Genomic DNA, 26,928 nt, shown 5'->3' with positions numbered 1-26,928 from the left:
GTTTGATTAAATAGATGCTCTTCCGAGTTCACAGATTCCTTTCTTTTTTTCTATATCTTTAAATATCCACACTTGTTTGTTCTACTATGTTCCTATTAGGTACATGTTGTTGTATGCTCTCTGTGTTCCTATTAGGTATGAAGTCATAGCCAGTTAATGTCTTGTGCCTCTTTCATGGTTTGTATATGATGTTATGTGTCTCTGATACATTCTGGTGTTTGTGATCTATGTAATGTTGTCATTAGGTCTATTTCTCTTATGATTTTGTAGTATTAGTAGACTCTCTCAATGGACCGTTTCCATGAATTATAGAGGGAAGGCCGGATGGAACAAGAGTTTTGTTATCAAATGAGCTATCGAAGCTCGACGTTCCTGTGAAGCTGCTGCTTGATTCAGCTGTGGCGTATAGCATGGCCGAGGTGGACATGGTGTTTGTGGGAGCAGATGGAGTTGTAGAAAGTGGCGGTGTTATCAACATGATGGGAACTTATCAGATGGCGGTAGTCGCGCACAGTATGAACAAGCCGGTCTATGTTGCAGCCGAGAGTTACAAGGTAATTTTGATTTGTTATCGAAGATCGAATAAAGCGAAAGAATCTAGTTAATGATAATGAAAGCTGTTTTGTGTATGAATGTTTGTTATGTTCATTTCATTTAAGAGAAAAGATGGTTATGAATGTTTGTAGTTCTTAAGTATATAGTATTTGGCCTTTTGTTTAAGATACAACATAAGTCCCACCAATAATCTATAAATTTAGGAAAGTCCTTAGCTTTGATTCTAAACTTAAAAATATTAATAAAATATGCTAAGGACACATTAAGAAGTCCCATTGATAATGTTGCTCTAATAGAACGACACATTAAAAAAGTTTGGTCTTTTGTTATTGTACTGAAAGAGCGATGATCATAACCTTTACAATACAACAGCGTCCCTTCATGTTTGAATTTCTTTTGTTTGTTTGTGCCAATTTATTGAACCTGATGGCAGACAAAGCTCGTAGCTGACACGCAAGTTCGGTACATTCTGATGGCAGAAAAAGATCCTAAAAGTCCATATCATTCAATTGCCGTTGCTATGTCTATGTTCATCATAACTAGCATTCGAATTTTGCCATTTCCAATCTATTGTTCTTTTGGTTTTTATATCAACATGCTAGAAACAAAGAAGAGAGTTTTGATTGAGTCTGTGATAATGGATCTCGATCATCTGAGAACCAAAATGGTGCATACTCCAGATTAGACTTGCTAGGGAAGCTCAGTTTTGTTTCTGAAGATGTGATGCTGTTGTGTCATGAGCATGAATGTGTGTGTATAGAGTTTACCATTTCTCAACCACATCAAATATTTTCTTAACATGTTTCTATCAATCATACAATGTTTAAACTATAAAACAATTTCATTGTGGAAGAAACAGTGAAACAAGAGTATAGAAATTAGAAACATTTCATTATCATTCAGATTGTGTCTAGATCGCTTTAGTGTGTTTCATCATAGTATTGTTACTTGAAATACAATTCAAGTATGTGGGTTTAAATGAACGATCCCATAAACTCTCTTTGATGTAAGCGTTAAACTGTACAAACAAAAAAAAGTCATTTCAGTTGTTCTTATAACATGTTTTCAATTGTGCTTTCTTTAAACTACTTTCTTTACAACTTGTTCCTCCAAGTGGTTGTATGAATATATTTAGAAGCAATCTTCAATGTCTTTAGGTTTTCAAATATTGTTGAATATCGTAAGCCTGGTGACCTATTGAATCAAAGAAAAAGCTTCAAACTTTCTTCCACCGCTTCCGATTTCATCTGCAACTTGTTCATCAAAAATAGTAAATACTTGTCAAAATTATTATGATTACATAAAACAAAGAATTTTTAACATAAAAGCCTCTCAACTAAGTTTCTTTCGGATAAAAACCCCTCAATTAAATATTTAATGTATAAACCCTTCAAGACATCTGTTTTTAATGAATTGAAGCCTTCGTTATTCCAACAATTGGTGATCTGTGGAGTTCGTTCGCATCCGCCGCTCACGAATGTCTTAGACGATATGACAGCTTTCTTCTCTGAAAAGTCTTATATCTCAAACCCAAAACTCGGCTTTTGGTTCCACATATCTAACCAAACTTTTTCCTAGTTTTTCTAACTTGAATCAAAAGATTAACTTCTCAGAAACTCCATTGGTTGCATGCGGTGATTAAAAAAGCCTTGTGTTTTTTTTTTGTTCACTTAAAAGCCTTGTGTTTATTAGTTTATATAAAAGAGGCTAGGATAAAACTTTTCAAAGCCCTAGCCCGCAAATGTTAGAGGTAACAAACAGATTTCAAGAGGTTTAGCACTTCTAAAATCTACAGATATGATCATTCTTAATATCTTTTTAATTTTACGCAACTATACAAGTTGCTTTGTTCTCAAGTTGACTTTGTGCACAAGCTAGGCACATAAATTAGTTTTGGGGTCGTTGTAAGAGAAATTGCTTCTAATATATAGCTCAACATAACACCATTAGACACCATGAACTTCTAAAAAACATGATACTCCCTCCGTTTCGAATTACTTGTCATTTTAGAGTAGAACTTTCGTTTCAAAATAAGTGTCGTTTTCGGTTTTCAATGTAAACTTTGTTAACAATATTCTCTACTTTATTTTTCTATTGGTTGATATATGGTTAGGTGTATTGGTATATAATAGTATTTTTATTTTGAAAATATGTAAAATTAAATGTTTTCTTAATATGTGTGCATAAATATAGAACGACAAGTAATATGAAACGGAGAGAGAGTATATTTTAAATAGAAAGATACCGATAATCTTACAAAGTGGATGGACTTTGTGATTACAAAATACTTTCCAGTTTCAATTAAAGCAACTCATATAACGCAGCTTAGAGTATTGTTTTCCCAACAAAAAAAAAAGCAATAGCACTAGTGCATTTTAAAAATAAACAAAATACACGATTAACCCTCTGCATTCTGTAAGAGATTTTTGGTTGTTCTATCAACATCATGAGACATAATCTTTATATATATATATATATATATAAAGATCTAGTTCATAGGTATACATCTGTAAATTTTAGCCACTAGGTTTGTTGTTCTTGGTGAGTCTTATTGAGCTTAATCATGTTTGATAGTGTACACTAGATTGACAAATCAAAGCTTGTCAAATTCATCTTGGATTGTCAGGTTTGTCTCCAATATAGGTTTTAGAGCTCTCATCTTTCTAGAGTCGTTCCTGAGTTTCATGTGTAATTTTAATAGGATATGAACAATTGAGGCATTTCAAGATAGACCTGACTATACTGTTGATATCTTTCACAGTTACTTTGGAGTTGCATGTAACAAAAATGAATCACTTGTAAATTGTAATTAACTACAAATGCAGCAACATCAAGTGATTAACTCATCTCTGACGTACATCAAGGCACTAATGTGATTCCCATCTCTTACTTTCTCTACAACTTCAATGGCACAAATCTGAAAAGGAGACCGTTGATTCTAAGTGGTTCCTTTTCTTCTCATCATTTGAAAAGATCTGTATTCATCTAACAAAAAGATTCTGATTCCAACTCCTATACACCTTTAGGTTTCCGCCGTCTGTTGCCATGAAGCTGGTGGAGCTTTACAAGCATCTCAGCATAGAGAATCTCGTTCCAAGAATCAGGCACTCCTGGGAGGCACCAGTGGCTACAGTCTTGGTACAACAACGGAGTTTTTCTTTCTTCTGCAGATAGTTTCTGCTTCCTATAAACAGAGGGGTGAGCGTCCTTCCTGTAATCTGTTAACCTCGTGATGTTGAGATACGTGACCGGCGTTTTCATCCCCTTTAAAACTCTTTCAAGTATTAACATTTTAGACGGGTAAGGCGTTAGGTATGTCTCGTTCTTGATCGGTTCTGTTTCATCATCGCATGCTCCTCCTGCATTCCATTGTCCACCACTGCAACCAAACCAACTTTTAGAAACACTTGTATACTCCCTATGTTTCATATTATAAGTAGTTTTAGTGAAAAAAAAATTGTTTCAAAATATAATTAGTTTTACATTTCTAGACAACTTTTACATTTTTTTAGATATAGTGTGACCAATCAAATTCTCTTCTTGTTTATGATTGCTTCAGTTATATCTTATATATATATATGAAAAATGATCTTTCTTAATCTTTTGTTATAAAACCACAACACAAGATGTGTATTTTACCTGAAATGCGAAGGGGAGTATCCACGGAAGAGGACAAGAGACTTGTTTGGATTCACATTCTTATCAACCCATCGACCCCAAGTTGTTAATGCTTTTCTAAAAGCTTCGTCCACGTCGAGTTTCGGGTAAACATTGCTTCCTTCTTGATAGTAATCCTCCCTAATGAAAGCATTTAAACAATTGAGTCAAATCCACCAAATCATGGATCGAAGTAGCTGACAGAACTCTATACCCTTTGGAAGTTTTGTCATGAGTCCACCAGTGTCCAGTATTGAATACAAGAACATCAGCTCCTTTGTACTGTTCAGAAGACTTCCCGACCAAATCTAACCTCAAAGTCTCCTTCTTAGTCCCGTTCTTGTCCGTAACTTCCCATTCTCGAACCAAGAAAGGCGATGCAAAGAACTCCACAGTGCTATTGTAATCCTATCAACCACACACAATCATCGATGACAAAAGTCTCAAAACAAGTAATGAAACTGATTTGGACTGAAAAGAAAATTACTTTGAAGACGAAAGAGTACTCAGCCTCCCAACGGAACTGATGCCTTCCGTGAGCTTCAAAGACTTGACTCTTATCTTTGACTGATCCTTTAAGAATGCAAACCAAAGACTCCCACATGTTCCTATTCAGAGAGTCTCCAACAAACACGAGTCTTCTTCCTCTAATCATCTCCAACAATCTACCTCCATTCAACCTTTTAGATATATATAAATAACATGGCAACATCAACCATATAATAGGACAAAGAAGTAGATTTTTTTAAAGTCAAAATTAATAATTAAAAGTTTTATCCTTTAGTACCTTGGTAAAGTACATTGCTTAGGCTTCCACTTGAGTTTCTGAAAATCAACGTCGGGTCTTCCGTTAGAGATACAAGTAAACTGCTCATCGATGAGATTACACGAACCGGGTTTGTAAAGCGGATACGAATCGTCTTTCACCCACTCTCCCTCGTAGAAATCGCACTTCTTCAGAGACTTGATGATCTCTCGTCTCTTCCGCGACTTTATACTCTGTTTTCTCATCGGAGAAGCAGAGGAATTGACGGCTAGGTCTTTGGACAGAGGTGCTTGTTTGTCCGAACTTGGAGGAGGAACAGAATCATTAGTCTTGTTGTCGGGAGACAATATGTTTCCACATGCATGGTCGGTCCGGGAGTCAGAAGCAAGTGAATTTGTTCCATTAGCGATAGGAGACGCGAAGGTTGCGTTTTCAGTAGCAGCCGGACTGAGGTTTTCCGGCAATGTGGTGTTTCTTATGGTGGAGCTGGACGGCGAAGTAACGGTAACGGAGGCGGTGACGTTAGGGAGGAGGATGAATGAAGGAATGGAGTGAGAGACGGTGGTGATTGGAGAAGGCGTGAAGACTAAGAAAACAGTTAGGAGGACAAAGGTTATGACGAAAGCGTATACACAAGTCGAGGTTTTTCTTGGTTTCACGGTGGTGAGGAAGCTTTTTAATTCCAAGGATCCGGCGGAGATGGTTGTGCCGCCGTGCTTGACAGAGTCTGAAGTCATTTGGGGAGGCTAAGGTGTTAAGTTTTTTTGGGAGCGTGAAGAGTCTCTGTTTTTCTTTCTCCTCTGACTGTAGAGAGAGAGAGAGAGAGAGAGAGAGAGAGAGAGAGAGAGAGAGAGAGACTTAGGGAAAGAGGAAAAGCGAAATGTTGACGGAGAAGAGACTTTTTCGTTTTGGAGAGAAGACATAAAAGAGACAGAGAGTTGTCTGTTCGGTAAAGTGATTATTTTTGCTTAGGAATCGTCGATATATAAATAAATAAATAAATAAAGTCTCTCAGTGATTTCTATTACAAAGTGCCCCTTGTCATGGAGGAAAGTACGAGAATGCCACTAGTGATGCCATGTTTAGAATGTTGAGAATTTGAGATTGTGTTTTTTTAAAAATATATTTGGAATGTTGAGATTGTGATCACCTTATTATTAAAAGAGCATGAAACAAAAAGAATGTAAAAAAGAACAAAACGAATTCGATTTTGAATGACCAAAGTAGTAGTTTGTATATGTGGCAGTTAAGTTGGGGAGTGGAAGCAAGAAACGGCCTACACTTAAAAGATGGGTTACGAGGGGGGTCGACAAAGGAGCTTATTAGTCACGATTAAATTAACGCCTTTTCCTTTGTCAATAACTTGTTCTAAACGGTTTGAATTTCGATGACGAAGAAAGATACTTCTACAATGCCTGATAATAGTGCACATCATCACTGCGTAATTAACGTTTTTTGATGTATTATACAAACAAAAGGACGTGAGAATAATTTATTACACGTTAAGTCGCTCGACGCACTCTCTATGTCATCAACTCCAACGGAACGAGAGTGTTGCGGATTTTTTGAAGGATCCAAAACAAAAAAGAAACGAGTTGCGACATTTCCGCTCTAAACAGCGAAGATTACTACTACTATTAATTCTAAATTCTCTAACACGAACTTACGTGTGATGATGTTTTAAAACTTCCACAAAAGTAATAACTGCAACAATCTTCGGAATATGAACCTTGGATCTGATGTAAGAAAAGTTCATTATTATCCGGTAAACCATATTTAAAATGTGTCTTTAATTATGCTTAATTATTTCACACACAATTTTGTTAAGTTTCATAATCCATTTCAATTTAAATTCGACATTTTCATATTTCTTTCGAATAATGGGTTTAGGATCTCAAATAAAACTTTTCTACCATTTTTGTTTTTCGTCATATTTCTTTTTGATCTTTAATTTAATACAGGTGTTTGGTGTTCTAAAAATACAAAAAAATGCTATCTAAATGATATTACAAATGACAGATCCACAAACCACTACTAGACTAATGAGTAACGACTATAGAGACCATAACTAAATTGTTGAATATAACTATGATCTTGTTCAAATGATATGCACGTGTGCCTCGGTCTGTAACATTTTAGTCTCTTCTTGCTGTCTAATGCTTTGGTCAAAGAAGGTTCTGGTAATTGGTTCATTACAACTTGTTGGGGTGATGTACTGCGATTAGTAAAAAGCTGATGATCGACCGAAATTTGATAATTCAAAACCAAAGCTTCCTGTTATTCATCACAATCTTTAAACACTGCCAGTCTTGATGCCGTGGTTTACTAAGCACACAATTGCTTTTGAATAATATAGTTAATGATAATAGAATACAACAGTTTGTAAGTGAACAGTTTGGTGTGTGTGCCATTAGATCAAAATACTCTTAACAAAAAGACCAAAGAGTTCATGGAAAATGCATAAGCTAAATGTTAAAAAGCCATACACTCTTCTGCACTGTTTATAAGTCCCTTTTGTTTTGAATTGAAATCACAATCAAACTTGTAGATAAAGCAATGCTGATTTTGTTATTTGATTAAGCAAAATCACAAATCACATTCCAAACCCGAAAACGGCACGGATCCTATGGAAGATGAGGTCTCTCCATCCTCTCTCCGTGTTCTCCACCACAGTCGCATTCCCGTATCTGCATCAGTCAATGGAAACATCGTCGCATTCAGTTCACATTCAGTAACAAAGAGTATTACTTCCTGACAGGAGGAGCAAGAGAATGTGAACAAACAACTATGTCTAAAATGTGCTCCAGAGACTTAAGAATAAGCAAACAAGTTTAGTGTTCAAGAGGAACAAAGAAACGCACTCTTCACAACATAAAATCCAGCTAGTGATCGCATTCAGTTCACATTCAGTAACAAAGAGTATTACTTCACGACAGGAGGAACAAGAGAATGTGGACAAACAACTACGTTTCAAATGTGCTCCAGAGACTTAAGAGTAAGCAAACAAGTGTAATGTTCACAAGGAACAAAGAAACACACTCTTCACAACATAAAGAGCTAGCTAGTGAAAAGGATTATCACAGAAGATTTAAAGACGTGTGGACCACTGAAAGATTCAGGGATAGTGTGTTCTATCATAGATATGAAAACAGTAAAATCCAAGTTCAATAAGACTTCATTCACTAGAATGAAGACTTGATGAGTTACACATATAAGAAGTTATTCATTGGCAAGAAATAACGTAGACACTAGAGTTAGCAACAGTGTCAGTCATTGAGAGATTAAAGTGGTTCCTTAAGGTTGCGATTCTCTTCAATAATTCGTTGGTTCCAGCTTTGTACATCATTAGGAAAGTTCTATCTAAAACCAACCTATAAAGCAGTCTCAATACCAGAAAGAAAAAACAATTGCATACTACCATCTCGACGCTAATTTTTTCCAAGTTCAACAGCAATGCAAGACCAAATCATTATAGGAAAGACTAGAAAACAGCAATCAGATCAGTGACACTAACCTGTCTTCTTCAGGAACGTCAGTGTGAGTAAGATTGACAACGGTGACTCCAGCTTCAGGTTCCTCGAAAGTGATCTTCACCTGAAACGTCAAAAGCACAATACATTCAACCACAATCACACTTAAACCAGACTCTTATCCTTCAAACTCACAAATAAAATCAACCACTAAAACTAACCGTTGAATCAAGACCATCAGGCCAGCTCCCAAACCTCCACTTCTGAACAATCAACTTCCCTTCTTCAAGCTCCACATTCGTCCCAGTAACCGACCCGTCAAAAAAACTAATCTCACCGTTCACATCTTTACTGATCTTAGCATTGCTCTGCGTGAACCCCTTCCAACGATTCTCATCCATCAGAATCTCATACAGATCCTTAGCTCTGCAACTAAACTTCTCAGTCATAGTAATCGTCTTGAACCCTTCCTTCGTCTTCACTTTCTTCTTCTCCTTCACAACCTTACTCTCCACCACCACAGCAGGCAAAGCACTAGTCTTCTCCACGGTTGCCGCCGGCGCAGCCGCAGACTTGGGAGCCGCCTTCTTAGACTCCAACTCATCCCTACAAGGACCTCCTCTCGCCATCGCCTCCACGTAAGCCCTAACCTTCTCCTGAACAATCACCTTCCCCTTCGTCACCATCGCCTCCTTCAACGTCTTCCCAATCGCCCCTTCATCCTTCACCGAAACCCTAACATTGAAATGTATCAGTTACATTTCCCAAATCATAATGTTCGTAAAAGCTAAAGGAAACTCAACCACCATAACAACCGGTTTCTACTAAACCGGATTAAACCTATTATGTAACCGTAATATTGAAATGTACCAATTATATTTCTCAAATCATAATGTTCGTAAAAAGTAAAGGAAACTTAACAACCGGTATGTACTAAACCGGATTAAACCGTAATACCTAATCTCGGGATCCTCATCCGCATTCTCATCGGAGATGTACGGCATATCAACCGCACCCTCCGCCTTCAAGACCGTCTTCCCTTCCGAATCCTTCGCCTCGCCTTCCCAGGAAAGCGAGACGTTGAGCTCGTAGCCGGGGATGATCTTCCCCTTGCGCACGTTCACGTACGCCTCGCCTTCGAGCTTCTCCACCTTGTTGATTTTGACGAAGAGGTTGGATTCGCCGGAGAGGACGGCGGCGTTGGAGAATTGGTTGTTGAAGAAGGTGCGAGACCACTCGAGGCAGTTGGTTTCGGCCCAGTGCCAGTTGTGGACGTTGGTGCCGTCGGGACGGTCTTCGACGATCCATCGCTTGTCGCCTTCGCCGAACTTCGCCATGGGGGCTCTGTGGATTTGGGGATCGAGATTTGACCTAACAGTGACTGATTGAGTTTTTCAGCTGGAGCTAGGGAGGTAAACCTAGATATATGCAAACGAAGCCTCTAGAAAACTATTTATTTTTCTATTTTTCTTCCAACTTTGAAAAAGAGAAAAATTATAATAATTGACTGATGGCCCAAAAAAAAAATTGAAAAGCTTTGGAAGTGTCTAGACATTTTTGCTAAACCTATTATTTAGGTGAAGTGAAATTATGTTTAACAATCATCCCTATAGTAGTTGATATAAGTAGAACCATTGCATTTGTTAACACTGCAATGATATAAGTACAGTTTTTAAAAAAATTAAATTGTTTTAAATAAATATTGTTTTATTAGTTTAATTTGTGATTGTATAGATAACTATTTTATTTTAAAAATAAATTATTATTAATGATAGTTTAGGTAATAATTTCAATTTTACAGAATACAAAAAAAATCTTTAAAACGCAAAATATTGAAAAGAGGAGGAAAAAGATTTATATGACATTCATAGCTCAAGGAAAGTTTATGTTAAGGCTTAACCTTAGAACATCATAACAATCACCCGCCAAATAAAAAAAAAACGAAGAAAGGTCAAAGTTAGAACACATTCGAAAAAGTCAAAATCTTTTTGGTTCTGTTCTGTTTGTCAATGAAAAAACCGGCTCGTCGATCGAAGCGGGTTGATCAGGATTCGGAAACACCAAAGGTTACAACACCACTTGCCCTACGTAAATCACGAGATGAGAAGAAGCACTGTTCCAAGGCTCGGGCGGCTCGGATCAGACCCGAGTACCCACTGACCCGCACTTCTATCCCCGAGATGAAGCTTATGCCTCCGGAGTTCTTTCAAATCGACGCGCTTGATCTAGCACCGCGATTGCTCGGGAAGTTTCTGAGGAGAGACAATGTTGTCCTGCGCATTACAGAGGTCAGAGACAAAGTTCAGTTTTGTTTTTTGTGTTTTTTTTGATAAAATTGTTGAAAAAGATTTTATAATTTTTGATTAACAAAGCTAATACACATTTATGGTATTATTGATTGTTACTGTGACTGTAATTTGTAAACGATTTGGATGGAGAATCTAACCTTTGTTCCTCTTTTCATTTGGCAGGTAGAAGCTTATAGACCAAATGATTCAGCTTGCCATGGACGCGCCGGGGTTACCCCACGGACCGCACCTATTGTGAGTTTCTTCATTCTGCTTTTGTTATCATATATTTACAATGCACATCACAATTTGAAATGTGGTTCCTTTTTTCTTTTTTTCTTTTTTCTTTTTAATTAGTTTGGACCAGGAGGACATGCCTATGTTTATCTTTGTTACGGTCTCCATATGATGCTCAACATTGTTGCTGATAAGGATGGAGTTGGAGCCGCTGTTTTGATACGTTCTTGTTCTCCTGTTACCGGTAATATTCTCTTCACATCATTCTGTGAGACTTGTTCATTACACTCTTGTCTTGGCTCAAAGTTGTCAGTCTAGGTATATTCAAATCTATGCATGTATTAACTCAAGTATTGCTTGATTGATTAGCGTTTTTGCATTGGATAATCGATCTTTGGTTGGCTTGTGGTACTGCAGGGCTGGAGACCATACAGGAGCGTCGTGGCCAGAAAACCGACAAACCCCTGCTTCTAAATGGACCAGGAAAGGTTAGTCTGTCTGATCTTTGTCAATTTTACACACTTGCATTAAGCCCTGCACAAAAATATAGAGATTCACTTACTCTGCATATTCATCTGTGCCTCTTGCAGGTGGGGCAAGCGCTTGGACTTTCAACAGAGTGGTCTCATCATCCTCTCTATTCTCCTGGTTAGTTGAACCAACATCAGTTGATGAAGTTCCTGGTTTTGCTGAGAGTTTAAGCTTCGTCGTAATAAACTGTGTATGAAAAAAACAGGAGGATTGGAGGTTCTGGATGGAGGAGAAGATGTGGAGAAAGTATTGGTTGGTCCTCGAGTCGGCATAGATTACGCATTGCCTGAACATGTCAATGCCTTGTGGAGATTTGCCATTGCAGACACTCCATGGATAAGTGCTCCTAAGAACACTCTTAAGCCTCTCTAACCGTTAACCCAAAACTCTTTAGTTTCGCCTCTTTCTCTCTGTAAATAGACATTTACATGATTTACACTCTTTGTTCTGTATATTGTTTATTTGCTACGTTCCTCTTTAACCACTTCAATCCTTTATCAAACCCCATAGATACATGTCCACTGTTTTGTCTTTCTATTTTGTAAACCATCTGATGATTTTCAAAATAATCATATTTTTTATGTTTAATCATACTTTACACAACACAAACTCTTGAATCACTGCACAAACATATCCTACTACTCCATGGTCTCAAAATGATCGATCGGTTTGTAGCGTCTCCGAAACAGAATCAGAGATTTCAGAACCACCTCCTTGAGATCTTCTCAGCTTAGAAACGAGAACCCACATGCTAGCAAGCTCGTTCTCCAAATACGCTTCTCTCTGTTTCGATTCTTCTACTATCCTCTCAAGCTCGGCTTCTCTTTGGTCTCTATCAACAAGTGCAGCTTCGTACGATCGTTCGCGCTCTTTGCTCATCCTCAGTTCTCTCTTCAGCTCCATCGACGAGCTCTCTTGCTCTTGTCTCTTTACAAGACTCTCTCTTCTCCCATTGTTCCTTGCATTTGTTGTTGTTGTTGTTGTTCCCGTCTTATTACCGCGCTGTGGGACTGAGCTCTTGAGTGCTGCTAGCTCAGCTGCTAGTCTCTCGTTGTGATTCATAAGCTTCGCAACTTCTTCAGACAATGCCTTGAGCTCAACTGCAGCTGCTGATGCAAGACCTTTTGCATATGAACTCTCTTCCGCGAGTTTCCTGTTACGGTGTTCTAATTGCTCCTTGGATTCACTTAGTTCCTTAGCTTTCTGTTTCAGCTCTTCGATTTTGGTTTCCTGTCACGTCAAAAACCCAAAGTGGCTTTAGTTTGAGAATCATGTAGCTAAATAGGTTGGAAGTTTCAAATAACATGTTTATGAAATGTATATATATAGAGACCTGTGCTAGTTCCAAGGCATCAGAGAGCTCCCGCTTTAGGTTTGCAACTTCTTCTTGCCACGTTTCACATTCACAAGTCTACAGCAAAATACATTCGTCGGTTATTAAATTCTCTAACAGATTGTAAACCTAAGACAAATGTCACAAATCGATAAATAAAAAAGTTTCTCAACCTTTTGATTGAGTTGTTCCTGAATGATGCTATTATCTGCAGCTTTAACCTGTACACAAGATGAAGAATGAGAACAACAAAACGTTATTAGATACAATTTAGGTTTCGTCGTTAGTATGGTTTGTCCTTAAGACCACTGGTAAGCAAAGACCATCTCTAAGTGCTACTGCAGTAATAGATGAAGGAAGTATTTGACAAGAAACAATTCGTCACCTCGAGTTCAAAAGATTTCTCATTAAGTTGATCTCTCATCTCAGCAAGTGCCTGAAGATAAATAGAGATATTGCCTTTGAGAAATGAAGTCACTGTGTAATACTTGACAATGAACTTACTACTACCTGCACGATGTCGGATTTATCCAATGCCTCATGTGATGTCATAACAAAGTCCAAGATTTGTTTCTCCAACGTTACAATCTGGTCATTCTTCGCCTTGATGTCATCATTGAGGGCTTTGATCTCCTCCTCCTAAGTAACACATATAACCAGAAAAGTGAAATTTTGGTAGATTTTAAGATACTACATCTAGGTATAAAGATCATGAACATAGTGATTATATTACTTTAGTCTCTTCAGTTTGAGGGGAGGACTTTGCAGCCTCATCTAACAACCGTTTTAATGAACTTGATTGCAGCGCCGCCTCCTCAGATAAAATCTTTTTCTGTTCCCTCATAAGATCCAACTCATCTATCACTTTATTGCTAGCCTGTGAACAAGTGCACATAAGTCTTTATAGAACAGAGAGCAGGGAGTGGAATAATAGATTTTGAGTACCTCTGGCGTCTCCATTTCATGGGAAGTGTCTTCTAGAGCTTCTCTGTCTTCCTTAGGCTCTGAGAATTGTTCCATCAAAGGCGAGCCTTCTGAGAGTCTTGATTCTCCATGCAGATTACTTCCTCCTCCTTGAGGAGTGGATGGTGTGCTGTTGGATTTTACCACACTCGACTGGTCGCTGGCACTTGAACTGTTATCTCTCTTCTGTTAGGAACAAAAAAAGTAAGCTTGGATCAAGAAAGGGAAAAGAGAGTGCACCACACAATTTAAAAAATAAAATAAAAAGAAACTGCATCTAATAGGACAAGGTCGTGTGATTAGTTCTTTATGTATACCTTAGGCTTTAACCAATTTAGCAATCCATGCTTCCGGGTCTTCTTTTCTTCTCTACACGCAATATCTCTAACCTCATGATGTCCCTCCCCAGAAACATACAGATCAAGGTGCTCATCATCCATCATGTCCCGCCTCTTGTATGGTAGGTAAGCAAGCTGCACCACTCATTATCAACCAAAGATTAACCAACAGGAAAAATAGTACATCTTAAAGTCCTGCTGCATATCAAAGTGAATTCTACTACCTCTTCTTCCCCAAATGAATGTCTCCTCCGAGGCTCAAAGCGATGAGGTAGTCGAGACGTTTGTGAAGTTTTAGTAGACACCAAAATTAATTTAGTCAGCCGTTGGATTCGACTCATAAGAGCTGCTTTAGCTTCTTCCTCTTCTTCGAGTCTGGATTGCAGCTTCACTTGACCATCTTCTAGCTTTTATCATCACGTTGTATAGCCAGAAAAAAAAAAAAAAAAGACAAGGTTACTACAGATTCTCTCAAATGTGTGATTGTAAACTAAAAAGTCAATGACACAAATCGTCCTCCCACTTGTCTAATCGAACATACCTTCTGTTTCAGGTGAACGATATCATCATCTGTGCCAATATCATTCAACTGAGGAATTGGTACAATGCCCTGTTTAATCTGTCCCAACTCCTCCTTCAGTTGCTGAATCTCGTGTTGATACTTCTTGATTAATGATTTCTCATCAATTATCTGCAGTTTTATTATAGAGTTAGAAAGCAAGAAAGACCTTAGTACCAAAATTAAGGCCTGACAGAAGATATGCGAGACAAACCTTGTTTTGTTCGGCTTGAATCTCAATATGTTTTGCACGATGAGCAAATTTCAATGTGTTGTGTGTTTCTTCCGAACTACTTGATGCAGGAGTCACTGTACAAATGAGCTAACCATATCCACAAGGGGACAACTAATCAGTAAAGTATATTATTACTCTGCTAATGAATCACGTTGTGGATTTCATATTTTATTGTAGCAAGAGGACCGGAGAACAGATCTAAACAAGACTTACAGATACTCGGTCATGGCCACTCAGTGAGGACTGAAGGATCCTGGTTAACTTAGAGTCTCTGTATGGTACATGCGAAGCCTTCACATCCGTGAGCTTTGATATCACCTACAACATCAGAACAGAACTATCTGAATTTGAGCCAATAGGAGAATGTTTAAAAACATGAGCAGATAGGCAAAAAACAAGAATAAACAACTATTTAACATTAGGTTTGGACAAAGCACAGATCTGAGATGAAAAGTAGGAAGCAAAATAATGTTAAGGCGGAAACTATGGTAAGAAAAAACTTACAGTCCCTAAAGTCAGCAAACTTTTATTTATATACGATCCTTCCTTGCGTCTTACACCACTGGTTTCAACCTTAGAACTCTCGGAACCTGCCAGATCAACGAGGTTCTGCAGATGCGAGAGAAATTATGGGTAGTTAATATCTGTTGAGTTTGCCTAATGCTGAAAAAGAGTTGATCATAACCATACATAACATCACTGGCACAAGAGAAGCTTACCAGCTGAGAGAGGTGTACAGCTTCACCTTTACTCTTGTTGCCTAAGGGACTACTCTCTATTGTCTGCATCCAAATGAGTTTTATCATTTGAGTTAATAATATGAATAAGAAAGCAGTACCATAACCAGTGGAACACTTGACACGACTAAATAACTAGAATTAGAATAAAGACAAACAGAAATTCCTCGAACAGAAGACAACACGTGAAAAGAAGAAGAACATGGTCCACAAGTTAAGAAATAGAAAGTGTGACATTTCAGTATATTCTACTTTCAAATACTACCGTGATTATATGACAAAAAAAGAACTATTAATTTTACCTTCTAACAAATAATAGTAATAGAAAAAGAAAGTCGGTGTTTGCGTGCATCCATCCACACTACACGTGTAATCAGGTGCGGAGAGAAAAAAAAAAAAAAGGATACAGCTACTGCACAAAGCTACCAACCTTTCAAATATTTCAAAGAGAATGTTGACGTACCAACGTAAATATTGTATGGCTCCGGCTGCTGAGCAGATTATAATTCGTGGATCCAACATGGCGTTGCTCTGTCATGAGGACAACATTTCAATCCATATGAAATTGAATTATATGTAAATTTATTACTAGATCATAACCTATTTCTTTAGCTAAAGGGAAAGGTGGAAGTACCACGTACCTTCTCCAGCTGCAATAAGAGAAAGCGCATGAGCAGGGGATAAAACGACTTCTTCTTTAATCCCTTCGACAAAGGTTCCCTAGAATCAAAAAACGAATATGGGTTCAATCGGAAAAAAACTTGGAGGAAAGGACAAGCGTAGCGGTAGAAGTCATGAGAAGCAGCTCATTATAAAATTCCTGGTTTAACTGATAATTAAGAGGATCAACTTCAAGTCTGCTTGAAGGCAATGTGACATTGCTGTGAAATAAGAGGCCTTATATTTTAACGTTGCAATTAGTCCACGAAGATTATCTGAAGCAGAATCACATACCTGTTTATCTTCTCTTATCCTCAAATTTTGTCCTGCTGGATTTAATAAATCATTGACAACCTGAAAATCAAGTGGACCGTAAGGGATAGTAAAAAACTCAAAAGGGAAATTAAAATTGCAGAGTGTTCTAACAAACTCCACTAATGTTGAAACTGAATATAGATAACGGAGCAGAGAAGAAAATAGCACCTCATTATAAATTTCCATGTAGGAAATACGCAGGAGAAATTCACGATTTGGTGTCTGTAAGAAAATAGATATAGGTGAGGGAGGTTGCTAGTACTTAGGCCCAAGGAATCAGATCGAACCAAACATCCTAAGAAGTACCTCTTGGATGATGCTGAAAGCATCCTTCACTGCTAACGGTATAATACCAGGAGATCTCTGGTCACCCTGACATTTGAACAAAAAAAACTATCTTTATGACAAATTGAACTGCATGGTACAAAGACAAACCAAGAACTATCCAGATGGAAGGGATCTTACATGCATAGTGTGAGTCTTTCCACTGCTTGTCACTCCATATGCAAAAATAGTCCCGTTAATCCCCTCCATAGCCCCATTAACAACATGGTGTGCAGCAACATCGTAGACATTGCGTGTTGTGGTTGTAGGTCCAAAGACGCGGTCTGCCAAAAAAAAAAGAGAAAACCATTTATTAACAGAGAAAGATTCAGACATCAAAAAAAAGGAAGATTATGGAACCATTGTGACACTAATGAAACTGTTAAAGACTAACCATATGCATAAGCTATCGTAGGATTATACTCATTCCGTACGATTGTTTCCCCATCTGCATACCACGCAACCTCCTCCCCTTGGCGGATCTCCCTTGGACTAAAAAAGTCACGCAAAAGAGATGGTCAAATAATCCACAAGAACAAACAGAAACCTAGCTAATAGAAGCACATCATCACTAAGAAACCTGAGTGGACGAAAGCGAACTGTCACGGTGACGTTCTCTTTAGAACGCTGAGCACTCTGAGGCACGGAGTCAGGTGAGAAGAAGTGCTGCTTGCTTTGAGCAGATGAAGAAGCAGGAGAGCTATGGCCATCATCGATAGATGTCTCTTGATAAAGCTTCGAAGACGAGGTTGTTGAGGAGGCGGTGGAATCAGCAGCACCCTTGAAGTTGCTAAACCCTGTTTTTCTCGACTTTGATCCTTGTCTAGATGCCATTTTGGTCACAAGTAGAACTCAAAACTGAATCTAAGACACGAGTACAACAATCAATCACCAATTAAAAAAAAACAATCATCCAACACATATTACTATGTGGTATTTAAGTTCCTCAGGAGACGATCAAACAGGAGAAAATCCTCACGAGAGCAGTTAAAAGCATAAAGCATAACCCAATTCTAAGCAACTCAAAGCAGTTATAGAAAGCTTTCTTTCATCATTCCTTAGAACTAACAACACTGAAAAGTGAGCAGTATCAATTAGGATGTCTGAGAAATTAACTTAAAAGGTGAATTCCACCAACAAGCAGTAAAGCTGAAAAAGAACCAAAAAAGAAGCCTAAACTTATGCAGTAATAGTAGGGCCCCCCAAGTTCATGACGAAAGCCACAAAAAGGTTTGCAATTAAGTTTAACCAATAAAAATTAGGGAAAAGAAGATAGATGACAAAAAAAAAATTAAAGCCTAAGCTACTACGAACGTGAAAACAAATCAGAGCATCACGAACCAATCGTAGCAAGGTCAAACAAAGAGAAGACAATTCAATCGGTACTATTGTAATAAGAGCTGGAACACTTTGAACAAGTCGTTGGTTATTACCGGATTTGTCTGAAACCTTACAGCATTTTTTTCTAAAAATTCAAAAACAAGAAAGGAGGAAATGAATAAGAATTGAGTACCGTACCTCGGGTGAATCAAAGGAGGAAGATAGAGAGATAGATCTCACAGATGATACGAGTAGCAAGCAGATTGATTACTCGTCGATTGCGATTGTGGAACAACTAATGATGTGTTCAATGGATGATGTGGGTTTGGTTTCTCGTAAACAGAAACACCATATTAAAGGTACAGGTGAGAGAGAGAAAAAAGACCAAGACTATACATACATACTTGTGTGTGTCTATATATGTATTTGTTTATACGTATCTTTTTTTTGCCTTCACGGATACAGTTAAGAGAGAGGAGAGAGAGGAGAGGACGAGTTTCCTCTTCTTATTTTTTGTTTTTTCTTTCTACAGAATAAAAAAAGAAGAGAAGTGTCTCTGAAAAATATAGAAAATGATAATTTAGTATTTTTCTAGAATTTGACTTTGGCAGTTTGATGCCTTGATGGGAAGGGATTTTGTTTTTATTTATTGCCATCCAATTGAGATTCACGAGTATACCTTTTATGTTTTAAAAAAATACTAATGTTAACGGAGATAACTAGAACTTGGTTGATAAAACGATAACTAGAGCTTTGAATTGTCCAAGTCACATCTTGGACCTACCCCAAAAAATTGAACACTTAACAACCGGTTTTTGAAGAGGATAGTGTTTAGACATATACACTGGAAAGATCCAAATCAAACCCAGCAAAATAAAATTAAAAAATTATTAAAACAATGCTTAATCTTATTCTGGTTTAGGCCAGTTCACAATGCATAAGTTAGGGACATGGCCGGCTCATCATTTTGAATGTGCCCTAGGGCAAAATCTTTTCTGTACCCTTAAGTTTATGTTTATTCAAAATAAAAACAAAATTTTCTAAATTTTATAAATACTATTTTAAAAAATTTTATGATGAAAGCATCAGAAGAATTCACTATTTTGGGCCCTTTTTAATCAAATTTTTATAAAAATAGTTTAAAATGTGTAAAATATAGAAATACACAAAAAATAAATGTTTAAATATAATTATATGGGGGACATGGAGATATCAAATCTTAACTTTTCTTTTAATTTATCGTAAGAGTAACTAAGTTTAAATTTGAAAGAAAATTCGATTTGAAAAACAAAACAAAAAACTATAATCAGATTTAAATTATATTAATTTTGTTATTCCTAAATTTCAAAAACTTTAAACCGGAAGATCTTAACACAAAGTAAAAAGACTGGTTTGGGAAAACTAATCATTATTTTCTATGAATGAAACCAAAAACATAAAATTGAATATTATCAAAGAAATTTCTTATTATGTAGGTTTGTTGAACATAGATATGGTAAGAGATGTTAATCTCAGACAGCAACTACGGAGCTGGTCTCATTAAGAAGACCATAGAATGTGTAATACTCTGTAGTGTCTTTAAGTCCTGGAATCAATTCCGTAAAGACCCTCAATATTGCAGCCAAATGCTGGAGAACATTTGACGTGAATGCTGCTTCTAAAAACAGTGAAGATCACACACTCATTACCTGCAGTTTCCTCCACAAGTCAAATCAACTAAACCAAAACAAACCAAGCCGAAATCAATTAAGCAGTTCATATTTACATTTTTAGGCATACCTTATGCTTTCTGAGCATATAACGCAGAGCTTCAAGACGGTATCCATCTTGCACAAGTGAGGAGATGTAATCATGGTGCAACAAGAGCTGTTTCAACATATTAATTTTAAGATACTAGGTATTTTTCCGCACATGCGGGCTAATCTTCTTAAGAATACTTTTACTTAATGTTATATTAGTTTAGCAAAACCAGAATACTATATAAGTTATTATTTATGTTCTTAAGAAGTTTAAATCGAATATCAAATTATTTATATATGGAAAAATCATCAATATATATATGCTTTATTGTGTTGAAATTTTAGAAACACTCACATATTAAAAATACTTCAAGAAAGTATCTTTATATGATTGTTTTTCCTTGATTAATATTTAAATATAAATTTTCTTATATTTTAATTTTACCTTTTACAATAGATATATTATTTTCACATAACAAACATAATATATATATATATAATCTTATTTTTACAAATATTTTTATCTTCAAATTTTTTATTGTATTAATTTATAATCAATTATCTGATATAACATATAAATCTAATATTATTAACATATTAAATTTGTTTTTATTATATAAATTCATTAATGGTATCATTGTGGATAAGAGAGAATTGGGTTGAAAGTAATGCAATGAGACATGCACTAGAGACTGTAAATGTACTGGATTTGCGAATACGGATATTCGTGATGGTGGTTCGAGTTGTGTGATTTGGAGCATTTACATATATATCCATTGAATATACCCAAAGAATTATACCATTCATGTTGATCGTTGATTCAGCTTGCATGTTATTCCAACAAATCTCGTATACTAATATAAGATCTGTAAAAAAAATTGGTGAAAAGATCTGCAAAAGATCTTTAGATTTATTTATATAATGGTAACTGTCATTACAAGTGAGTTACAAAATGGTATATATAAAATATCAGCAAAACGGAATATCAATTAGTTTAGTTCCTCAAAGACGATCAAATTGCCAAACTGAGTTCTGATTCTCAATTACACGAACACAATCGCTCCATGTCTGTTTGCTTTTTGGAATAGCCTTAGACACAATATTTCTAAACTCGTAACTCGATAAAATGAATTGAGCCATTCCTAGATAACAATATTTGCCAATCTTTAGTAGTTCACCACAACATTCAGCTAACAATACTGGCTTTCCATCATCTACCATGTTCTTGAACAAATCATCTCCACAGTGTGATGAGTTCAGCTTTTGAAAGCAAACCTTAAAAAAAGCAAGCTCTTTGTCCGTGTAATGATGTCCAAACTTCCTCCCATATTCCATTGCGGGTGAATCAGCTTCTTTAGATGGAGGTTCATCAGGAGATTCGACGTAAATATCAAAATCCGATGCAGGAGATATCTTCACATCTTCAGGTACCTCTTGTGAATATTGATCAATTTCTTGGGAAGAAATTTGGTATGACGTGAAGAACAAAACTATGGATACAAACATTGCAATATGAAGAGACTTTGCCATATTTTGATATTGGTAGATGTTTGATTAGTATCAATAAACGAGAGATATGTGTTATAGCTTTCAGTGTTATAACTTCATAACTTCATAAATTCAGTATTTAACAGTTATGTTTCAAAAGATATGTTTTCTTTCAGTGTTTAGTTTCATTGTGCGCTTGTGGAATTTAAGCAAACATGACACAATACTACTAAATTCAAATTATTACAAATCAAAATGATATACTAGACAACACAACACGAGTACACATGAGATGAAAAAAAAAACGATTAAAGAAAAGGTATGATTAGTTTTGGTCTTGTTTAACGAGATTGAACTTAAGCTCTTCCCTTCAAGACATGTTTTCTTAAACCGGGAATGTGAACATTTGTAATGTAATCCTTCCAGTTAATGTTTCCAACATCAAACCCAAACTCATCCTTCTCTGCTTCAGACATATACTCCATTAACCTTTGCGTATTACTATTATCAAATCTGCATCAAAACACACAGAAAAAAATTCAAAAGTTTGTCGGTTTGGTCTTAAAACTATAATGTTGTTTGTTCTTACCTTCCACCATAGAAAGTGTATGGCTCATAAATAGTGGCAAGGTGTTTGGCTTGTTCAACAGATTTTTTGCATATGAACTTTATCTTCTGCATCATCTTACTATCCGCTGAGCTCACACCATTGATCAACCCGCTCCGTTCTTGAGCATCTTTCCACAAATGATCTGAGAATTTATCAACGGAATTGAATAGTTTCATCAAAGGCACTCTTATAGGAACACCTTTTGAGTCCATGCATGGGGTAGATTTGTAGTGGTTATAAAGAAGCTCTGCTAAGTCCTCGAAAACAAGTGGATTTATTGCAGAAGAAGCGATCTGATACACGTTTATATCAGGTTCTTGATCTGTATTCGCCACTCCATGCTTTGCAATAGCAGCTAATGTCGCATTCACGACCATATCAGCAGGAACCACATCAAGAACTCCTTTAGGATCCACCAGAAACCCTGTGAGCTGTCCTTTTCCATAACATAGAACTATAGGGTCCATCATCCTGATTTTTAGATAGATGAAGTATCTCAGTTTTTGTTATGTTATGTACACATTCACATCTATACACATATGTCATATTATGTATGAGTTACCTGTTTCCTTCCATCCATCCAGGGAAAGGGTCTTTGTAAGTGCTTTCGATGACGCTAGGCCTTATGATAACCACAGGTACATCCCCTCGAGTGCTATTGATCATCATTTCTCCCATTGCTTTTGTGAAGACATAAGTGTCTTGCCATCCATATGATCTTGCCCTGTTTTTCAATGTGTTATGTGTTTTAAGATCGTAGCAATAGTCACGGTGAAAGATCTTAGATTTACTACCTCTCTAGGCCAAGATCCTTCATCTTCTGCGCCTCCTCTTGATCTTGAGTTCCTTTCCTTGCAGCATCAAGAGCTAGCTTCATCTCTCTATCAACATCTAATGCTTTCCTGTTTCCTTCGAGGAAGTTCTCGGTTGCTATACAATCTCCCATCGTGAATGGCTTCTCCATGATCCTTCCTTGTCTTTGTCCATTCACATAAGCTGCACCAAAAGTTTTTATTTCAAATGAAGAAACTAAAACATGTTTTACACGTTTTACATACCTGTGGAAACTTGCAAGAAAAGCTTGAGTTTCTTGCACTTCTTGGCGAATCCCATTATATTAGCAGGTCCTCTTGTGTTTATGTCCAATGCAACATCATATCTGCAATCTCTTCCAACAAGTTAGCAAAACAAGATATACATTGATGTTATATTGGATATGAATACAAGATGACCTTTCATTGAAGGTTGTATTGGCAGCAGAGTTGATAATGACATCAACTTCTTTTGCAATCTCCTCAGCTGAATCTGCTTGCAATCCAATGTTTGAATCGCAGATGTTCCCAGTCACAGGAACCAGCTTGTCTAACATGAAAGACATGTAAGATGCTCCATGAGTTTCTCTTAGAGTATTAAAAAGCTCTGTATCCAGCACCTGAAAAAAAGCAAGCCCATGTGATATAGCTATGCACATAACATGTTAAGAAAATATACACACACAAGAGAGAATCAAAACAAAGATGAGTTACCTCGTTCTTTAACCGCTGAGTTGCAGCTTCTTTGTTTTTGGCTTTAATCAAGAGATATATCTTCCCAACATCCGGAGCCATTCTCAAGACCTTCTCAATCAGTACTGGAGAGATATCACATGGGGTTAAATGTAATAAAGACAGTTTTGTAAGATGATAAACAGATGTGTTAAGTAATGTTTTGTACCCTTAGCTAAGAAACCAGTGGAACCAGAGATTAGAAACTTCTTCCCTTGGAGAAAACTGACAATGCCAAGTCCTTCTTTACTCCCCACCATAGCAGCGCCACCACTATAAGGCAACAAAGTCTTTACTCCATTGATCTCAATGGTTCTCCCATTATCATTTGGAGACAGAACCAATGTCTCAGCATCCATAGCAGGCGAACTCTGTTCCCTTATCAAGACTTGACCTCTGTCTTTCAAAAGGGAAGAAACCCGAATAGGTCTCTCTGGTTTGCTGTTTCTACCATCACCGCTACCACCACCTACACGGCACCAGGTAGTGGGGCCTAGCCTTCTCTTATCCCTAACCAACGTACACCAGTCACGACGGTTGTGCAATCGGGAAAGCTGAGCAATGGAGGAGGAAGAAGAAGAACTCAAGAAGAGAGCTTCCATCACAAACTAGGAAATAAGAAATAGACAGAAAGAGTCATTTCTGAACTAAGACAAAAAACGTTGACCTTGTACAAATCTTAAACACACAAACTCTGTTTCGTTATTATTATTTTTTCTATTGTGAGAAAGCAGGAACTTGTTGGTTAAGAAATTGGTGACTTGTAATGTACTTAACCTAGAAAACATACCTCTTGTAACGAGCAACCTGAATATATACTGTAAGTAGAAGGAGATTAAGTAAACCAAGAAAGACTTTATATTTTCTTTATAGTTAGGAGACAAGTATGTGGGTTTTGTTTTATAAGAGGAAAGAAAGATAGGTTGGTTAGTTCAAAGGACAAAAGATGATGACAACTTTATCCTGTTTTGTAGGGAAATATAATACTAAAAAACAAGTGAAACAAAGGTTGCACATAGGATCTTTCTCCCCAACATTTGATCAGTTTCATACACGTGATTTAGATTTCAAACCATAAGAAACAGATAAACGCATCGGTTAACTACTTATCAAATTATGCATATGAAAATCACCAAATAAAGAGCTTTCGTGGTTATAAAATACGTTCCAGATTTCAAATGTCGTGACTAATGAGAATCCGAACTCTCTCGTGGTACAACACAATAAGTAGGCATAGATGTCACGCGTGAACATACAAAAGGCTGTCACTAAAAGGAAACCAAGCCATAGATAGTAGATACGTTTGTCCTCTTTTTTTTTTTTTTTTTGGAACTCATAGATACGTTTGTCCTCTTAACTCCAAACTATGGTTTATTATTTTTTTCATACATGAACTAAACAAGCAGAGTGTGAGAGAGACCACACCCCATCTTCACATTCTTGGGTTATATAGCAAATCAGCGAGAGTATCCAGGACTCTGGCTCCTGCTTCTCGACTCATAGCGAGATCTTGTGCTTGATCTTGAGTACGATCGCCTTCGCCTCCTATCCCCCGGTGAAATAGATCTGATGAGCATGCGTAATAGGGTATGTGTGCGTAAAACGAACATCAACATTGGAAAAGAAAAACACACTTACTACAAAGTGTACAGTTAGTTACCTTGAACGGTTTTCATCATATGGCGAACGTGAATAGCTTCTCCTGTAGACTGGCGAACGTGAGTAGCTTCTCCTGTGGACTGGCGAACGTGAGTAGCTCCTTCTGTAGTTTGGCGAACGTGAATAGCCAGGAGACCGGGAGTAACCATATGGAGATCTCGTAGATGTCCTTCCCCTGAAATCGAAAAATAACTGTTTCAACAAGTGAAGCTGAAGGTAATAACAGTGAATCAACCAGGGATTCAAGCTTCACCTTGATCGTTCTCTCATTTCAGAAGGCTTCTTTCTGTTCTCCTCTGCAAACACCACAGTGATTTCGCGGCCTAGAAGAACATAGCCATCCAGATGATACTTTGCATCTGCAGCATCAGCAGGATCATAGTACTGCACAAAGCCAAATCCGCGAGGCTCCCTGCAAGTCCACATCGTCACAAATTGAGACTACAATTATCAAAACAATTAACGTTCTTGTAAACCAAAAATTTTAATACAGTAACAAAAAAACGGAACACACACAAACCCTTTAACAAATACAACAGCCACTGTAATAACTTTGACTTTGACCAGAACATCTTCAAAAAGAAACTCAATCTGGAAGTATTAACAAGTCATCAACAACACTAATCTCCACACTTACCCTCTGTAGTCTCAAACAAAGTATTCTTACAACTTCATTTTCGATCTCATGCACATTAATCTTTCCTACTTCTTCATCTTCAACACTTCCAATTAAGACAAACCAAACTTTGATAAACCAACAAGATTGATCATAATTACACTGTCACTTATACAAAGCTAGGACAGTAAGAGGTCACGCAATTAGTAGGAAAAAAAATAGCCATCACTCACCCAGTGTAATAGTTACGAGGTATGTAGATATCCTTGAGACGACCAAACCGCCCAAATGGTCTACGGAGATCATCCGGCCTGTAATTAAAAAACACACACAATTTGAGCATTTGACAATATCGAAAGGTGAGAGCTTTATAACATTTCTTTTCTTGTGCTTCGAACTCAGAACGATTACACATTCCCAAAGAGAGCTAGTAGGTGCATGATGCATGCACAAAAAGACGTGAGTAGAGATCAGTTGTGTAATAATTACCGACAGTCGAGCCGGAGATTGCGAACAAGTAGACTGGTTGAGGGATCTCTACTCCGACCTCTGTAGTGTCCCACGGGACTTGGGCTTCTGTACCTTCTCCTTGGTGGTGATGGACTGTAACTATAGCTCCTCCCCATTATCACTCACTCTACAAACCCAATAACCAATACAGAAACACTTCAAATTTTGGGACATGCATCAAAAAAACCAATACAAGTTTATTCACCAAAACAGAACGTGTCTTTGCCAAGTTCAACATAAGAACATAAATTCATCGCCAGAAACAAACAAAAAAAAGCATACGAGAATCGAAACTAAACCTGTATCCCACCCAACCAGAGAAACAAAGTGCTCAATTCGCCTGTGATCGCTCTCTCTCTCTCTCTCTCTCTCTCTCTCTCTCTCTCTCTTATTCAGACACCACAAAAAGCTGGTCGGGTGTATTCGAGAATGTTCTGCAGTGGGCCTTTTATCGGTTGTATCTAAGAAGGCCCA

General features: G+C 37.2%; 7 protein-coding genes across 8 annotated transcripts; 1 reads left to right on the top strand and 6 right to left on the bottom strand.

The window, feature by feature from the left end:
* Positions 1-3,281: 3,281 nt before the first annotated feature.
* LOC108860503 (protein trichome birefringence-like 1) lies at positions 3,282-5,900 on the bottom strand. The gene is made up of 5 exons (XM_018634371.2): positions 5,000-5,900; positions 4,700-4,892; positions 4,427-4,620; positions 4,195-4,353; positions 3,282-3,934 (listed from the first exon to the last, which is right to left on the bottom strand). The coding sequence occupies exons 1-5, from the start codon at positions 5,713-5,715 to the stop codon at positions 3,568-3,570; spliced, it is 1,629 nt and encodes a 542-aa protein (XP_018489873.1). The 5' UTR covers positions 5,716-5,900; the 3' UTR covers positions 3,282-3,567.
* A 1,524-nt stretch (positions 5,901-7,424) lies between these two features.
* On the bottom strand, positions 7,425-9,886 carry LOC108805319 (uncharacterized). Its single transcript, XM_018577337.2, has 4 exons — positions 9,406-9,886; positions 8,670-9,183; positions 8,493-8,572; positions 7,425-7,665 (listed from the first exon to the last, which is right to left on the bottom strand). Exons 1-4 carry the CDS (start codon positions 9,783-9,785, stop codon positions 7,572-7,574), a joined length of 1,068 nt encoding a protein of 355 aa, XP_018432839.1. The 5' UTR covers positions 9,786-9,886; the 3' UTR covers positions 7,425-7,571.
* Positions 9,887-10,228: 342 nt separating this feature from the next.
* LOC108863070 (DNA-3-methyladenine glycosylase) lies at positions 10,229-11,956 on the top strand. The gene is made up of 6 exons (XM_018637378.2): positions 10,229-10,736; positions 10,920-10,991; positions 11,094-11,217; positions 11,391-11,461; positions 11,564-11,621; positions 11,710-11,956. Exons 1-6 carry the CDS (start codon positions 10,458-10,460, stop codon positions 11,874-11,876), a joined length of 771 nt encoding a protein of 256 aa, XP_018492880.1. The 5' UTR covers positions 10,229-10,457; the 3' UTR covers positions 11,877-11,956.
* Positions 11,957-12,058: 102 nt separating this feature from the next.
* Positions 12,059-18,802, bottom strand: LOC108863069 (kinesin-like protein KIN-7K, chloroplastic). Its single transcript, XM_018637376.2, has 23 exons — positions 18,487-18,802; positions 17,549-17,832; positions 17,363-17,460; positions 17,110-17,252; positions 16,951-17,016; positions 16,813-16,866; positions 16,624-16,683; positions 16,311-16,389; positions 16,133-16,200; positions 15,652-15,714; positions 15,437-15,541; positions 15,146-15,250; positions 14,912-15,019; positions 14,680-14,829; positions 14,363-14,545; positions 14,118-14,273; positions 13,783-13,986; positions 13,571-13,714; positions 13,348-13,476; positions 13,223-13,273; positions 13,011-13,058; positions 12,838-12,915; positions 12,059-12,734 (listed from the first exon to the last, which is right to left on the bottom strand). Exons 2-23 carry the CDS (start codon positions 17,800-17,802, stop codon positions 12,156-12,158), a joined length of 2,925 nt encoding a protein of 974 aa, XP_018492878.1. The 5' UTR covers positions 17,803-17,832; positions 18,487-18,802; the 3' UTR covers positions 12,059-12,155.
* A 2,227-nt stretch (positions 18,803-21,029) lies between these two features.
* LOC108858005 (protein DOWN-REGULATED IN DIF1 11) lies at positions 21,030-21,557 on the bottom strand. The gene has a single exon (XM_018632001.1). The coding sequence runs from the start codon at positions 21,555-21,557 to the stop codon at positions 21,030-21,032; it is 528 nt and encodes a 175-aa protein (XP_018487503.1).
* A 162-nt stretch (positions 21,558-21,719) lies between these two features.
* Positions 21,720-24,617, bottom strand: LOC108861443 (fatty acyl-CoA reductase 2, chloroplastic). The gene is made up of 9 exons (XM_018635306.2): positions 24,460-24,617; positions 23,839-24,277; positions 23,652-23,755; positions 23,358-23,557; positions 23,184-23,284; positions 22,920-23,121; positions 22,688-22,849; positions 22,105-22,596; positions 21,720-22,028 (listed from the first exon to the last, which is right to left on the bottom strand). Exons 2-9 carry the CDS (start codon positions 24,269-24,271, stop codon positions 21,872-21,874), a joined length of 1,851 nt encoding a protein of 616 aa, XP_018490808.1. The 5' UTR covers positions 24,272-24,277; positions 24,460-24,617; the 3' UTR covers positions 21,720-21,871.
* Positions 24,618-24,880: 263 nt separating this feature from the next.
* On the bottom strand, positions 24,881-26,895 carry LOC108857126 (serine/arginine-rich SC35-like splicing factor SCL33). 2 transcript variants are annotated; one of them, XM_018631060.2, is made up of 6 exons: positions 26,754-26,895; positions 26,434-26,581; positions 26,178-26,255; positions 25,582-25,740; positions 25,330-25,503; positions 24,881-25,235 (listed from the first exon to the last, which is right to left on the bottom strand). In XM_018631060.2, exons 2-6 carry the CDS (start codon positions 26,568-26,570, stop codon positions 25,127-25,129), a joined length of 657 nt encoding a protein of 218 aa, XP_018486562.1. In that variant the 5' UTR covers positions 26,571-26,581; positions 26,754-26,895; the 3' UTR covers positions 24,881-25,126. The 2 variants fall into 2 exon arrangements, with proteins under 2 accessions (XP_018486562.1, XP_018486563.1); XM_018631061.2 differs by having other exon boundaries at positions 24,881-25,214.
* Positions 26,896-26,928: the final 33 nt, after the last annotated feature.

The sequence above is a fragment of the Raphanus sativus genome, chromosome 5 (genome assembly GCF_000801105.2).
Source record: "Raphanus sativus cultivar WK10039 chromosome 5, ASM80110v3, whole genome shotgun sequence".
NCBI lineage: Eukaryota > Viridiplantae > Streptophyta > Magnoliopsida > Brassicales > Brassicaceae > Raphanus > Raphanus sativus.
This window is presented reverse-complemented; position numbering and strand designations above follow the sequence as displayed.